Consider the following 12699-nt stretch of genomic DNA (forward strand, 5'->3'; position numbering starts at 1 on the left):
CCACTTCACCTGCAAAGCCTCTCGAGTGGCCCTGCAACAGCCCAAGTGTGGCTCACAGCCACTGGAGCACCAAGAAGCTAAAGACAGCAGCCAAAGGCAGCTGGCAGGGAGGAAGCAGCACTGTGGCTTTGGAAACCCACAGCCCTACGGGCATGTGCTGGGACAGGCCTTTTGCTTCCCTCCCAGACAGCAAACACCCCTTAGGTTGATTCCCATTTCACTTGCAAATGCTCTGTGGATTTTATCACCTCCTCAGAGCCCCATCCTGGCTTTGCCACCAGTCCCTGCAGCGCCACACACCTCCAGGTGCAGCCCGAGCAGGACCTACAGCCCCTCCATCACCCACACCTGCAGCAACCACCCCCCTCCCAGGGACCCATCCCTCTTACATCCTTTGCCCACCAAGCCTTCCCCCAGCAGCAGCAACCCCCCAGCACCCTCCAGCTGTAGACGCACTCCCCACCAACGCCTGCTTTGCTCCCCGGCACTCCCAGCCCCAGCAGCCCACCTCGGTGCCCCGGCAGCTCGTCTCCGTGCCCCGGCACTCCCAGCCCCGGCAGCCCACCTCCGTGCCCCGGCAGCCCGCCTCGGTGCCCCGGCACTCCCAGCCCCGGCAGCCCGCCTCGGTGCCCCGGCACTCCCAGCCCCGGCAGCCCGCCTCGGTGCCCCGGCACTCCCAGCCCCGGCAGCCCGCCTCGGTGCCCCGGCACTCCCAGCCCCGGCAGCCCGCCTCGGCGCCCCGGCACTCCCAGCCCCGGCAGCCCGCCTCCGTGCCCCGGCCTCTATCCCCATCCAGTCCCGCCAGCAGCTTCCTCAGCTGCTTCCCATCTCACCTCCCTTCACGGTCGCAGCCTCTCCCCAGCACTCCCTTCTCTCCCAGCTGCCCTCCCACCCAGTGCCCCCTCCCCTGGCCGTCCCCACCCCTCACTCTGCCACCTTCCCACCCAGCTCCTCAGCCCCCCCCCAGCGACCCTCCATCCTCTCCCATCACCTCACCAGCGACTTCCTCCACTCCCCCTGTGCTGCCCGAACACTCCTCCACCACTCCTCCCCTCCTCCCCACCGCATTCCACTATCTCCCCCAGCAGCACCCACCCGCGGCCGCTCACCTCCCCCCAGAGCCCCTTCGAATCCCACCCCAAGCCCCTCCCCGAGCTCTCCCAGCCCCCTCCCCGGTGCCTCCCCAGAGCCCTCACCTCCTCTCGGCGCCTCACGCGTGCACCTCCCCCCTCCATCCCCACCCGGCCCCGGCCCCACTCACGGCACAGGCTGGACCCCGCTGCGTGGGCGGCGGCAGCGGAACCGGAACCGGAACCGGGCGAGGCGGCCCCGCGAGAGTAGACCCGCCCCACCCAGCACCATCGAGGCGCCAGGAGGAGACAGAGCGGCCCCCTGCTTCCGGGGGCGGAGCGGCGCTGCGCCGGGCGGGTGCCCCGGGAGGTGGCTGCTGCCCCCTGGCGGCTGCTGCCCCCTGGCGGCGGGCGGAGCGCAGCCGGCGCCATGGCGGAGCTCGGCGCTCACCTGGCGGCCGCCGCGCCCGGCCATGACCGACCCTCCATCTTCGAGGCGGTGGCACAGGACAGCTTGATGGCCGCCGTGAAACCCGCCCTGCAGCACCTGGTCAAGGTAGGGGCGAGGGCTGGGGCCAGGGAAGGGGAGAGAGGGGCCCGGCTGCTGCCCGCGGCAGGCCCGGGGCTGCGGGACGCTCGCTTCGTGAGGCGGAGGCAGGGGTACAGCTGCTGTGGTTCAGCGCATTTGTGATGCTTTGGGTGTTCCCTGCCCCACACACGCTTTGGAAATCACCCGGACTAGACTCAGTCCGCTCTGGAAATGTGAATGAAGCTATTTATTTACAGCTAGCACTATACACAAGCAGAGATTTACAGCATCCCAGTATCATCAGGGCTGGAAGAGACCTCACAGAGCATCAAGTCCGACCCTTTACCACAGAGCTCAACTATTTATTTACAGCTAGCACAATACACAAGCAGATATTCACAGTATCACAGTATCATCAGGGCTGGAAGAGACCTCACCAAGTGCCACGTCCAGTCCTGCCTTGAGGAGGTTGCTCTCTTCTCTCAGGTGGCCAGCACCAGAACGAGAGGACACAGCCTCAGGCTGTGCCAGGGGAGATTTAGGCTGGAGGTGAGGAGAAAGTTCTTCCCTGAGAGAGTCATTGGACACTGGAATGGGCTGCCCGGGGAGGTGGTGGAGTCGCCGTCCCTGGAGCTGTTCAAGGCAGGACTGGACGTGGCACTTGGTGCCATGGTCTGGCCTTGAGCTCTGTGCTAAAGGGTTGGACTTGATGACCTGTGAGGTCTCTTCCAACCCTGATGATACTGTGATACTGTGACACAGGGACGGTGCCTCCACCACCTCCCTGGGCAGCCCATTCCAATGCCAATCACTCTCTCTGTGAAGAACTTCTTCCTAACATCCAGCCTAGACCTACCCTGGCACAGCTTGAGACTGTGTCCCCTTGTTCTATTGCTGGGTGCCTGGGAGAAGAGGCCACCCCCCACCTGGCTACAATATAGCTCTTCTCACCAGAACATTCTACCCTGCTTCAAACTGGTGCTACACTTCCCTGCTCTCTGTCCCTTCCCACAGGTGCTCGCTGAGGCTAACCCGGGCCGCTACAGCTTTCTCTGGCGCTGGTTCGATGAGGTCTACGTCGTGCTGGACCTGCTGCTCCAGCAGCACTGCCTGGCCAGGTGCAGTGCCTCCTTCTCCGAGAACTTCTACGGCTTAAAGAGGATCCCTCTGGGAGACCGCAGGCAGCAACCGCTGGCCACTGCCGGCCTGCCGAAGAGGCAGCACTGCAAGTCCCTCCTCTTGCTGGTTCTTGTTCCCTACCTGAAAGGAAAGCTCGAGAAACTGGTGTCCAGCCTGAGGGATGAGGACGAGTACTCCATCCACCCTCCGTCGTCGGCCTGGAAGCGCTTTTACCGAGCCTTTCTGGCCGCCTACCCCTTTGCAAACATGACCTGGGAGGGCTGGTTCCTCGTCCAGCAGCTGGGCTACATCCTCGGCAAAGCTCAGCATCACTCGCCCCTGCTGCGGCTGGCTGGCGTGCGCCTCGTCAGGCTGACCGCCGAGGACGTCCAGGCCCTGGAGAAGAGGTCGGCTGCAGCCCCCTCGAGTCAGGCGCTCAGGTGCGTTGGGACGTGGCTTAGCTGCTGCTCTCTAGAGGGTTCTCTGGGGGGGATGATTTAAAGGTGATGCTGTGAGCAGAACTGTCTGCTTCTCCAGGAGTTCTTAGTGTCAGCAAAATGTGATCCAAAAAAGTCTTGTTAGTGTGAGTAAGGGAACGAGGAGCAGGGTAATAAGGGAATGAGGAGCAGGGTAAGTAAGGGAACGAGTAGCAGGGTAAGTAAGGGAATGAGGAGCAGGGCAAGTAAGGGAACAAGCGGCAGGGTAGTAAGGGAACAAGTGGCAGGGTAAGTAAGGGAACAAGGAGCAGGGTAAGTAAGGGAACAAGTAGCAGGGTAATAAGGGAACAAGGGGCAGGGTAAGTAAGGGAACAAGTGGCAGGGTAAGTAAGGGAACAAGTGGCAGGGTAAGTAAGGGAACAAGTGGCAGGGTAAGTAAGGGAACAAGTGGCAGGGTAAGTAAGGGAACAAGGAGCAGGGTAAGTAAGGGAACAAGTAGCAGGGTAATAAGGGAACAAGGAGCAGGGTAAGTAAGGGAACAAGGAGCAGGGTAAGTAAGGGAACAAGGAGCAGGGTAATAAGGGAACGAGTAGCAGGGTAAGTAAGGGAACAAGGAGCAGGGTAATAAGGGAACGAGTAGCAGGGTAATAAGGGAACGAGTGGCAGGGTAAGTAAGGGAACAAGTGGCAGGGTAAGTAAGGGAACAAGGAGCAGGGTAAGTAAGGGAACAAGGAGCAGGGTAAGTAAGGGAACAAGGAGCAGGGTAAGTAAGGGAACAAGGAGCAGGGTAATAAGGGAACGAGTAGCAGGGTAAGTAAGGGAACAAGTGGCAGGGTAATAAGGGAACGAGTAGCAGGGTAAGTAAGGGAACAAGTGGCAGGGTAATAAGGGAACGAGTAGCAGGGTAAGTAAGGGAACAAGTGGCAGGGTAAGTAAGGGAACAAGTGGCAGGGTAATAAGGGAACAAGGGGCAGGGTAAGTAAGGGAACAAGTGGCAGGGTTAGCTGCACAGGATTCTGTGGTAATAAAACTGCAGTGTTTGAGGGTCCTTTGTGACACTGCAGCCTTGATCCTATTCATTCTTCACCTGAACTTCTCTAACACGAGAAGTGGGCTGCAACCACCATTGCTGACAGGGCTGGAACTTAGCTCTTTGATTTTGCTGAGGAGCAGCTTGGTGTGACCATGCTTAATGTGGTCAAAACAAGGATCCATGGTCCAGGTCCCCTATGTTCAAACTCTTCACAGTTTAGACTTCAAAACCGAACAGGATTTGAAGCCTTCCTAAAGCTCAGTGCATATGAGGGGAACCCCCTAGCAGATGCTTCATTACAAACATGGAATACATTGACCCAACTTCCTCAGCATTAAGAAGCTGTATAAAGCTGTGACTTTGAGAGTGTTGGAGCCTTGGAGCAGGCTGCCCAGAGAGGTGGTAGAGTCTCCTTCCCTGGAGAGATTCCAAAGCCACCTGGACATTGTGATCCTGGGCAAGCTGCTGCCGGTGCCCCTGCTTTAGCAGGGAGTTGGACTGGATAATCCCCACAGGTCCCTTCCAAGTGTCACAGTGCTGAGGTTACTGAGCTTAACTCCCTGAGTCCCTTTGGCTGTGGTTGGCAGCTGGACAAAGGTGCAGCAGCATGGAAGGGAATGGGAAAGCAAGGAGACAATTCAATATGAGTTAGCTGTCCAAGTGATCCCACTCTTTATTGAGAGCATCAGACTTCAAGTCACAAAGCACATACTTTGCAGTTAGGGTGAGGAAAGTGACCATGGTACTGTTCACTGGCATTTGGCACATCTGAAGATTTGAATATGCATAACCCTCCCTACTTGCAGTTACTGTTACAGCCATTTAATGCACCTAAAGATTGGAATTTGCCTATTCCAACTATTTTCCTCCTCTGCACACAGTCCCACAGAAGTTGTTTATCAGAAAGCTCAAGGACAAATTCACAGCATCACAGTATCACCAAGGTTGGAAGAGACCTCACAGATCATCAAGTCCAACCCTTTACCACAGAGCTCAAGGCCAGACCATGGCACCAAGTGCCACGTCCAGTCCTGCCTTGAGCAGCTCCAGGGACGGTGACTCCACCACCTCCCTGGGCAGCCCATTCCAGTGTCCAATGACTCTCTCAGGGAAGAACTTTCTCCTCACCTCCAGCCTAAATCTCCCCTGGTGTAGCTTGAGGCTGTGTCCTCTCGTTCTGGTGCTGGTCACCTGAGAGAAGAGAGCAACCTCCTCCTGGCCACAACCACTCTTCAGGTAGTTGTAGACAGCAATAAGGTCACCCCTGAGCCTCCTTTTCTCCAGGCTAACCAATCCCAGCTCCCTCAGCCTCTCCTCATCAGAAGATCACAGAATCAAGCAGGTTGGAAGAGAGCCCCAAGCTCATCCAGTCCAACCTAGCACCCAGCCCTATCCAGTCAACAAGACCATGGCACTAATTGCCCCAGCCAGTCTCTTCTTCAGCTTCTTCACACACATCACTGTGGTTTACTGCAGTCCCAATACACTCAGACCTCCCATCCAAGCCTTGACTGTACAAGCTCCTAGGGGCTCATGCCCCCCGTTTTTCAGCCAGTTCCCAGCACAGCAGTAAGCATTTCTTCGTGCCTTCTCTCTTTCCCAGCATCAAAGCACGAGTGCAGGCAGCAGCGAGGACGGCGCTGGGCGGCATTGCCTGCTCCCTGTCCACTGGGCTGTCTGTCGGTGTGTTCTTCCTCCAGTTCCTGGACTGGTGGTACTCCTCAGAAAACCAGGAGACCCTCAAGTCCCTGACGGCGCTCCCCACCCCTCCGCCCCCGCTGCACCTGGACCGTGGTGGCGCCACCTCAGCTCTCTTGCCCAAGCTGAAGACCGTCTGCCCTCTCTGCCGCCAAGTCCGCGTCAACGCCACGGCGCTGTCCACCTCTGGCTTTGTGTTCTGCTACCGCTGCGCCTACAGCTACGTCAAGAGCCACCAGCGCTGCCCCGTCACAGGCTACGCCACCGAGCTGCAGCACCTGGTCAAACTCTACTCCCCGGAGAGCTGAAGGGCCTCTGCCCTGTGCTCCCGGACATACAACCCCCCCCCTCCCCCCGGCCAGCAGCTGGCTGGCATTCAGCCTGAGTTTGCCCCTTTGCTATGTGCCACAGGAGAGGTTCCAAACCACTGCTCACATCAGGGAGATCTGGAGCTCCTTTGAGCTTGGTGGTGCTTCAGAGATTCCTGACCACTGCTGAGTTGTGGTGAGGTTCTCCTGTTGGATCCTTGGCTGTTTAGACATTCTGGATCTTTGAGCTGTAGCTGTGTCATTAAAGCCACAACTGCTCACAGCCAGAAGGTGATGGTCAACAGCTCAATGTCCAGATGGAAACTGATGACAAGTGGTGTCCCCACAGGAGAGGTTTCAAACCACTGCTCACATCAGGGAGCTCTGGAGCTCCTTTGAGCTTGGTGGTGCTTCAGAGATTCCTGACCACTGCTGAGTTGTGGTAAGGTTCTCCTGTGGGATCCTTGGCTGTTTAGACATCCTGGATCTTTGAGCTGTAGCTGTGTTATTAAAGCCACAACTGCTCACAGCCAGAGGTGATGGTCAACAGCTCAATGTCCAGATGGAAACTGATGACAAGTGCTGTCCCCACAGAAGAGGTTTCAAACCACTGCTCACATCAGGGAGCTCTGGAGCTCCTTTGAGCTTGGTGGTGCTTCAGAGATTCCTGACCACTGCCGAGTTGTGGTGAGGTTCTCCTGTGGGATCCTTGGCTGTTCAGACATTCTGGATCTTTGAGCTGTAGCTGTGTTATTAAAGCCACAACTGCTCACAGCCAGAGGTGATGGTCAACAGCTCAATGTCCAGATGGAAACTGATGACAAGTGGTGTCCCCACAGGAGAGGTTTCAAACCACTGCTCACATCAGGGAGCTTGGTGGTGCTTCAGAGATTCCTGACCACTGCTGAGTTGTGGTGAGGTTCTCCTGTTGGATCCTTGGCTGTTTAGATATCCTGGATCTTTGAGCTGTAGCTGTGTTATTAAAGCCACAACTGCTCACAGCCAGAAGGTGATGGTCAACAGCTCAATGTCCAGATGGAAACTGATGACAAGTGGTGTCCCCACAGGAGAGGTTTCAAACCACTGCTCACATCAGGGAGCTTGGTGGTGCTTCAGAGATTCCTGACCACTGCTGAGTTGTGGTGAGGTTCTCCTGTTGGATCCTTGGCTGTTTAGATATCCTGGATCTTTGAGCTGTAGCTGTGTTATTAAAGCCACAACTGCTCACAGCCAGAAGGTGATGGTCAACAGCTCAATGTCCAGATGGAAACTGATGACAAGTGCTGTCCCCACAGGAGAGGTTTCAAACCACTGCTCACATCAGGGAGCTCTGGAGCTCCTTTGAGCTTGGTGGTGCTTCAGAGATTCCTGACCACTGCCGAGTTGTGGTAAGGTTCTCCTGTGGGATCCTTGGCTGTTTAGACATCCTGGATCTTTGAGCTGTAGCTGTGTCATTAAAGCCACAACTGCTCACAGCCAGAAGGTGATGGTCCACAGCTCAATGTCCAGATGGAAACTGATGACAAGTGCTGTCCCCACAGAAGAGGTTTCAAACCACTGCTCACATCAGGGAGCTTGGTGGTGCTTCAGAGATTCCTGACCACTGCTGAGTTGTGGTGAGGTTCTCCTGTTGGATCCTTGGCTGTTCAGACATTCTGGATCTTTGAGCTGTAGCTGTGTTATTAAAGCCACAACTGCTCACAGCCAGAGGTGATGGTCAACAGCTCAATGTCCAGATGGAAACTGATGACAAGTGGTGTCCCCACAGGAGAGGTTTCAAACCACTGCTCACATCAGGGAGCTTGGTGGTGCTTCAGAGATTCCTGACCACTGCTGAGTTGTGGTGAGGTTCTCCTGTGGGATCCTTGGCTGTTTAGACATCCTGGATCTTTGAGCTGTAGCTGTGTCATTAAAGCCACAACTGCTCACAGCCAGAAGGTGATGGTCAACAGCTCAATGTCCAGATGGAAATTGATGACAAGTGCTGTCCCCTCTGGGGTCTGTACTGTTCAGTATCTTCATCAGTAAGTTAAGGTAGAGGCACTCTCAGCTAGTTTGCAGATGACACCAAGCTGAGTGGTGCAGTTGGCACAGCTGAGGGACAAGATCCATCCAGCATGACCTGAAAAGCTGGAGAAGGGGGGGATGTGTGAACCTCATGGGGTTCAACAAGGCCGAGGTCAAGGTCTTGCCTCTGGGCTAGGGCAACCCCTGGTATCAATCCAGGCTAGGGATGAAGAGCAGCCCTATGGGTAAGAACTTAGGGTGCTGAGACATGAGCCAGCACTGAGTGCTGCCAGCCCTGCCCCAGCCTGTCCTGGGCTAATCCCCAGCAGCATGGGCAGCAGGACAAGAGAAGGGATTCTGCCCCTCTACTGAGACGCCTCTGCCTGCAGTGCTGGGGCCACCTCTGGAGTCCTCAGCACAGACAGGGACTTGTTAGAGCAGGGCCAGAGGAGGCCGCAGCAGTGCTGGGAGGGCTGGAAGCCCTCTGCTGTGAGGCCAGGCTGAGAGAATTGGGCTTGTGCAGCCTGGAGAAGGCTCCAGGGAGACCTTCTGGTGACCTTTCAGGGCTTAAAGTGGAGATCAGAAAGCTGGGAACAGACTTTTTCTCGGAGCCTGTTGTGCCCAGCCAAGGGGTGATAGTTTGGATTGAAAGAGGGAGATTGAGAGTGGAGAGAAGGCAGAAATGTTTGACACTGAGGGGTCTGAGAGGGAGAGCTTGTTCCAGGTTGCCCAGAGAGGTAGGAGCTGCTCCATCCCTGGAACCATTACAGGTCAGGTTGGTTGTGGCTCTGAGCAACTTGCTCTAGTTACAAATGTCCCTGCTGAGTGCAGGGGGTTGGACTGGATGGCCTTGAAAGGTTCTTCCCACCCAAAGCAGTCTGTGACTCTGGGATGCTCTGAAGATGGCAAATAAAAGATTTCATCAAACACTACTTTTATTAAACCAACCTTTGGGCTTACAACTTGGTGACTTCTCCACAGTCAGGTACCACACAGGCATTCCTCCTCCTGCTCATTACAATCACACTACCGCAGCCCTGGAGCTGCTCAACACTCCACTGCTGGAACTCAACTACAAATGTCCTAGTGTGAGCTAGGCCAGAACCAGTTCTGCTCAGTGCTGTCACTGCCCAGCTCTGTCTCTTCTCACTGAAGTACCTTCTGCAGTTCAGGGCAGATCTGCACAGCCAGGAGCTGCTGGTACGGGAGAGAAGCTAATTGGGAGCGATCCTGCCAAGGGCTGCAGAAAGGCTCTGCCTTAGAGTTGCCCCTGAGCAGACCAAGCCTCTTCTTCAGTGTCTGGTGTCTGATGAGGACTGTGGTGCCAGTATTAGATGGTAGTTCTTTACCTACCTCCCTCTTCACTGCCCTCTCCTTAGACTACAGATCAGAGAACAGTTTTGGGCTCCCCAGTTGCAGAGGGACAGGGAACTGCTGGAGAGAGTTCAGCAGAGGGCTGCAAGGATGATGAGGGGAATGGAGCAATGACTCTGTCCATTCTACTTTCCACACTGATCCACTTGTTCCTGAGTCCATTCCCAGAATCCAGTTCCTGAATCTGGTTCCCATCTGCTGCTGAATCCAGCCTGAGACTTCCCCAGTGCCTGACCCCAGCATCAGTGGTGACCCTCTACTACCATCAGGGACTGGGTTCCATATTGGTTTGTTTCTCTCTGTCTCTATTTTGTGGGATTGTTCTTCTTTCCATCCCAGCTGGTTTAGTTTCTTTCCTAACCCATCAGTCTCTCTCCCTTATTCCTGTGTCCTTTGGGAAGGCAGAAGTGCTCATCAGACACTTGTGTCACCCATCCAGCAGCCAGCTCAGGCTCTAGTCCAGCAAGTCTTCTAACACATGTTCAGTGACCCCAAGCCACAGCCACAACTCAAAAGCAATGAGTTAGCTGCTCAGGTGTCTTCTGACCTCCCAACCACCTGGCTTCTCCTGTTAGGAGAAGAGCACCAGAACTCTACACCGAGGTACAGACTCCCCACAGAAGCTCCTGCTCAGGAAGGGGTAAGTGAATATAAAGCTGTCCACAAGACCTGGAAGAGAACAGAGATGAGATTAGAACATAGCTCCTGATTTCCCCCCCCCCTGCTAGACAAGCCCAGAGCAGAGCACACAGGGCTCGGCATCACACCACAACTCACTTCTAAAACCACTCCTGCCTCCAAGCTGGCAGTCACTGGATGAGAGCACAGCTGGACCAGCTGCTCCTGAGGTGTCCACAGGCCAGGCAGCTCAGACTCCATGTACCAAAGAAGACAATGCAGTGGCAGAGGATCTGGAGTTCATAAGGCACATCATACACGAGAGGAAACCCAAGAAACTCCTCTGCAAGCTCAGCACTAACCCCAGCACTGCAGTGGGACACACAAAGCCAGGCAAGTATCTACCACTCTCAAATCAAGCTTTTTGTTCTCTTCTGGTAAAAGAAATTGCTAAAACTCCTCAATATTTTTTTTTTCCTACAACTTTTTGTAGTTTCAGGCAGCAGCAAAGCCGTTGGCTCCAGATGAACTTAAATCAGCTCAGAGAGAAGATTACGTGATCATGCCCTGGTCAGAGCAAAGACAGAGTCTCAGCAATACCAGTTCAGACTATACTTCACTCATCATTGCTTTGGGCAGGTGCCTCTGCATAGCATGGGGAGCCTGCTCCAGTGCCAGGGATTTAGAGAGAAGCTTTGTACTCCTGGAGAAGCAAAACACACACAGAGACACCTCCCCACCCCCACCAAACAGATTAACCTGGCTTCTGGGTTCATTAGGGCTTTCCCCAGGACAGACTTTGCAGTGGAAGCTCCAGGACAGACTGTGCCTTGGAAACTGAGGCAGGAGTGACTGCCACAAAACTGAGAACTCAAGCTCACAGTTGCTGTTTCTGCCTTCCTGTACCCACCTCTGTGGCACGGCAGCATGGAGGGGATGGCACCTTGCACCAGCGGCATGGATGAGCTCTCTCCAGAGCTGCTATGTTCAGCTGTATGAAAGACAAAGCCACGGGGGTGGTGTCACACAGGCAAAACCTCTTCCCTTCCCTTCCCAAACACCTTCACCTCAGCCAGCGACCACCTCTTCATCCCCTCCCCCAACACTGGCATCCCAACGGGCATGAGCACAGCCATGTGTGAAGGCTTTGGCTGATCAGTCAGCCCGCAGCAGAGGAAAGCTTTAACTGTTCTGTCATCCACAAAGGAAGGGTTTGGGTTATCACCTCCCACTGTCACAGACGGGAAGGGCACGAAGCACACCAGGCAGGGGAGGAGGGCAGCATGCCCGGCGGAACCGAGCTGGAGCTAGGGCAGACTGCCCCTCAGCCGGGACTCCGAAGTGCTCAGCGGAGCTGGTACGAGGCAGAAGGAGAGGAAGAAGCCTGTCACACCTGCACATGTGGCTCAAGGCAGCGGCTCTCCAAGGCTGCACAGGCCCTTCTCTCAGCCACCCATTTGCAACCTATTTCCCACCTCTCTCTCTACATTCTCACCCCAGGCCCCTTGCAGGTCTTGATCCCAGTTCCTCCCTTCCTATACGAGCCCTACTCAGTTCTCTGCCTGCCCCCAGCCCCAAGGTATGCCCCCTGCTCCCCTCCAGCCCCCACATATGCCCCCTGCCTCCCTCCAGCCCCGAGATATGCCCTCTGCCTCCCTCCAGCCCCCAGATATGCCTCCTGCCCCCCTCCAGCCCCGAGATACGTCCTCTGCATCCCTCTAGCCCCCAGATATGCCCCCTGCCCCCCTCCAGCCCCGAGATACGTCCTCTGCATCCCTCTAGCCCCCAGATATGCCCCCTGCCCCCCTCCAGCCCCGAGATACGCCCCCTGCCCCCCTCCAGCCCCGAGATACGTCCTCTGCCCCCCTCCAGCCCCGAGATACGTCCTCTGCATCCCTCTAGCCCCCAGATATGCCCCCTGCCCCCCTCCAGCCCCGAGATACGCCCCCTGCCCCCCTCCAGCCCCGAGATACGTCCTCTGCATCCCTCCAGCCCCGAGATACGCCCCCTGCCCCCCTCCAGCCCCGAGATACGTCCTCTGCCCCCCTCCAGCCCCCAGATATGCCCCCTGCCTCCCTCCAGCCGCTAAATCATCCCCTCACCTCCAGCCGCCCTCCTTCTCCCCGCACTCCTCAGCCCGCGATGCGCTCACTCGGGGGCGGCTCAGCCCCGCGCCCTCCGCGGCCCACGCACAGCCCAGGCCGCGCCGCCGCCACCACCCGCCCGGGCCCGGCCGCGCCGAGGCGGAGCCGCCTTTGCCCCGCCCCCAGCAGCCCACAGCCAATGGCAGTGCGAGGGGCGGAGCTGCTCTTGCCCCGCCCCTAGCAGCCCACAGCCAATGGCAGCGCTCGGGGCGGAGCTGCCTTTGCCCCACCCCTAGCAACCCACAGCCAATGGAAGCGCGCGGGGCGGAGCTGCCTTTGCCCCGCCCCCAGCAGCCCACAGCCAATGGCAGTGCGCGGGGCGGGGACGGAGCCGCTAGCGGGGCGGTGCAGGCGCTCCCTGC

General features: G+C 56.8%; 2 protein-coding genes, 1 long non-coding RNA gene and 1 other non-coding gene across 10 annotated transcripts in view; 1 reads left to right on the forward strand and 3 right to left on the reverse strand.

The window, feature by feature from the left end:
* The window catches only part of AP2B1 (adaptor related protein complex 2 subunit beta 1), a 124510-nt gene extending 123168 nt beyond the window's left edge, over positions 1 to 1342 (reverse strand). For all 4 annotated transcript variants that reach the window (XM_064166774.1, XM_064166773.1, XM_064166772.1 and 1 more), the window contains exon 1: positions 1262 to 1342. The gene's annotated coding sequence lies outside the window, so the exon portion shown is untranslated. The remainder of the gene's footprint in view (positions 1 to 1261) is intronic.
* Positions 1343 to 1483: 141 nt separating this feature from the next.
* On the forward strand, positions 1484 to 9148 carry PEX12 (peroxisomal biogenesis factor 12). 2 transcript variants are annotated; one of them, XR_010307301.1, is made up of 4 exons: positions 1484 to 1626; positions 2614 to 3158; positions 5792 to 6302; positions 7039 to 9148. XR_010307301.1 is itself a non-coding variant. In XM_064165927.1 (3 exons), exons 1-3 carry the CDS (start codon positions 1501 to 1503, stop codon positions 6192 to 6194), a joined length of 1074 nt encoding a protein of 357 aa, XP_064021997.1. In that variant the 5' UTR covers positions 1484 to 1500; the 3' UTR covers positions 6195 to 9148. The 2 variants fall into 2 exon arrangements, 1 of the variants encoding a protein (XP_064021997.1); XM_064165927.1 differs by having other exon boundaries at positions 5792 to 9148.
* On the reverse strand, positions 9119 to 12428 carry LOC135187320 (uncharacterized). Of its 3 annotated transcripts, none has more exons than XR_010307302.1 (5): positions 12296 to 12428; positions 11419 to 11547; positions 11104 to 11184; positions 10353 to 10486; positions 9119 to 10244 (listed from the first exon to the last, which is right to left on the reverse strand). It is a non-coding gene; the product is annotated as an uncharacterized LOC135187320 (long non-coding RNA). The 3 variants fall into 3 exon arrangements; XR_010307303.1 differs by having other exon boundaries at positions 11277 to 11547; XR_010307304.1 differs by lacking the exon at positions 11419 to 11547.
* LOC135187779 (Z30 small nucleolar RNA) lies at positions 10730 to 10825 on the reverse strand. Its single transcript, XR_010307440.1, has one exon. It is a non-coding gene; the product is annotated as a Z30 small nucleolar RNA (small nucleolar RNA).
* Positions 12429 to 12699: the final 271 nt, after the last annotated feature.

Source organism: Pogoniulus pusillus, chromosome 27 (assembly GCF_015220805.1).
Source record: "Pogoniulus pusillus isolate bPogPus1 chromosome 27, bPogPus1.pri, whole genome shotgun sequence".
Lineage (NCBI taxonomy): Eukaryota > Metazoa > Chordata > Aves > Piciformes > Lybiidae > Pogoniulus > Pogoniulus pusillus.

Excerpts from the sequence above, each read along its gene's own strand:
- PEX12 (XM_064165927.1), top strand. The coding sequence starts at position 1,501 with ATGGCGGAGCTCGGCGCTCACCTGGCGGCCGCCGCGCCCGGCCATGAC. Across the intron at positions 1,627-2,613 it reads CCCTGCAGCACCTGGTCAAG|GTGCTCGCTGAGGCTAACCC; the intron begins GTAGGGGCGAGG and ends CCCTTCCCACAG. Across the intron at positions 3,159-5,791 it reads CCCTCGAGTCAGGCGCTCAG|CATCAAAGCACGAGTGCAGG; the intron begins GTGCGTTGGGAC and ends TCTCTTTCCCAG.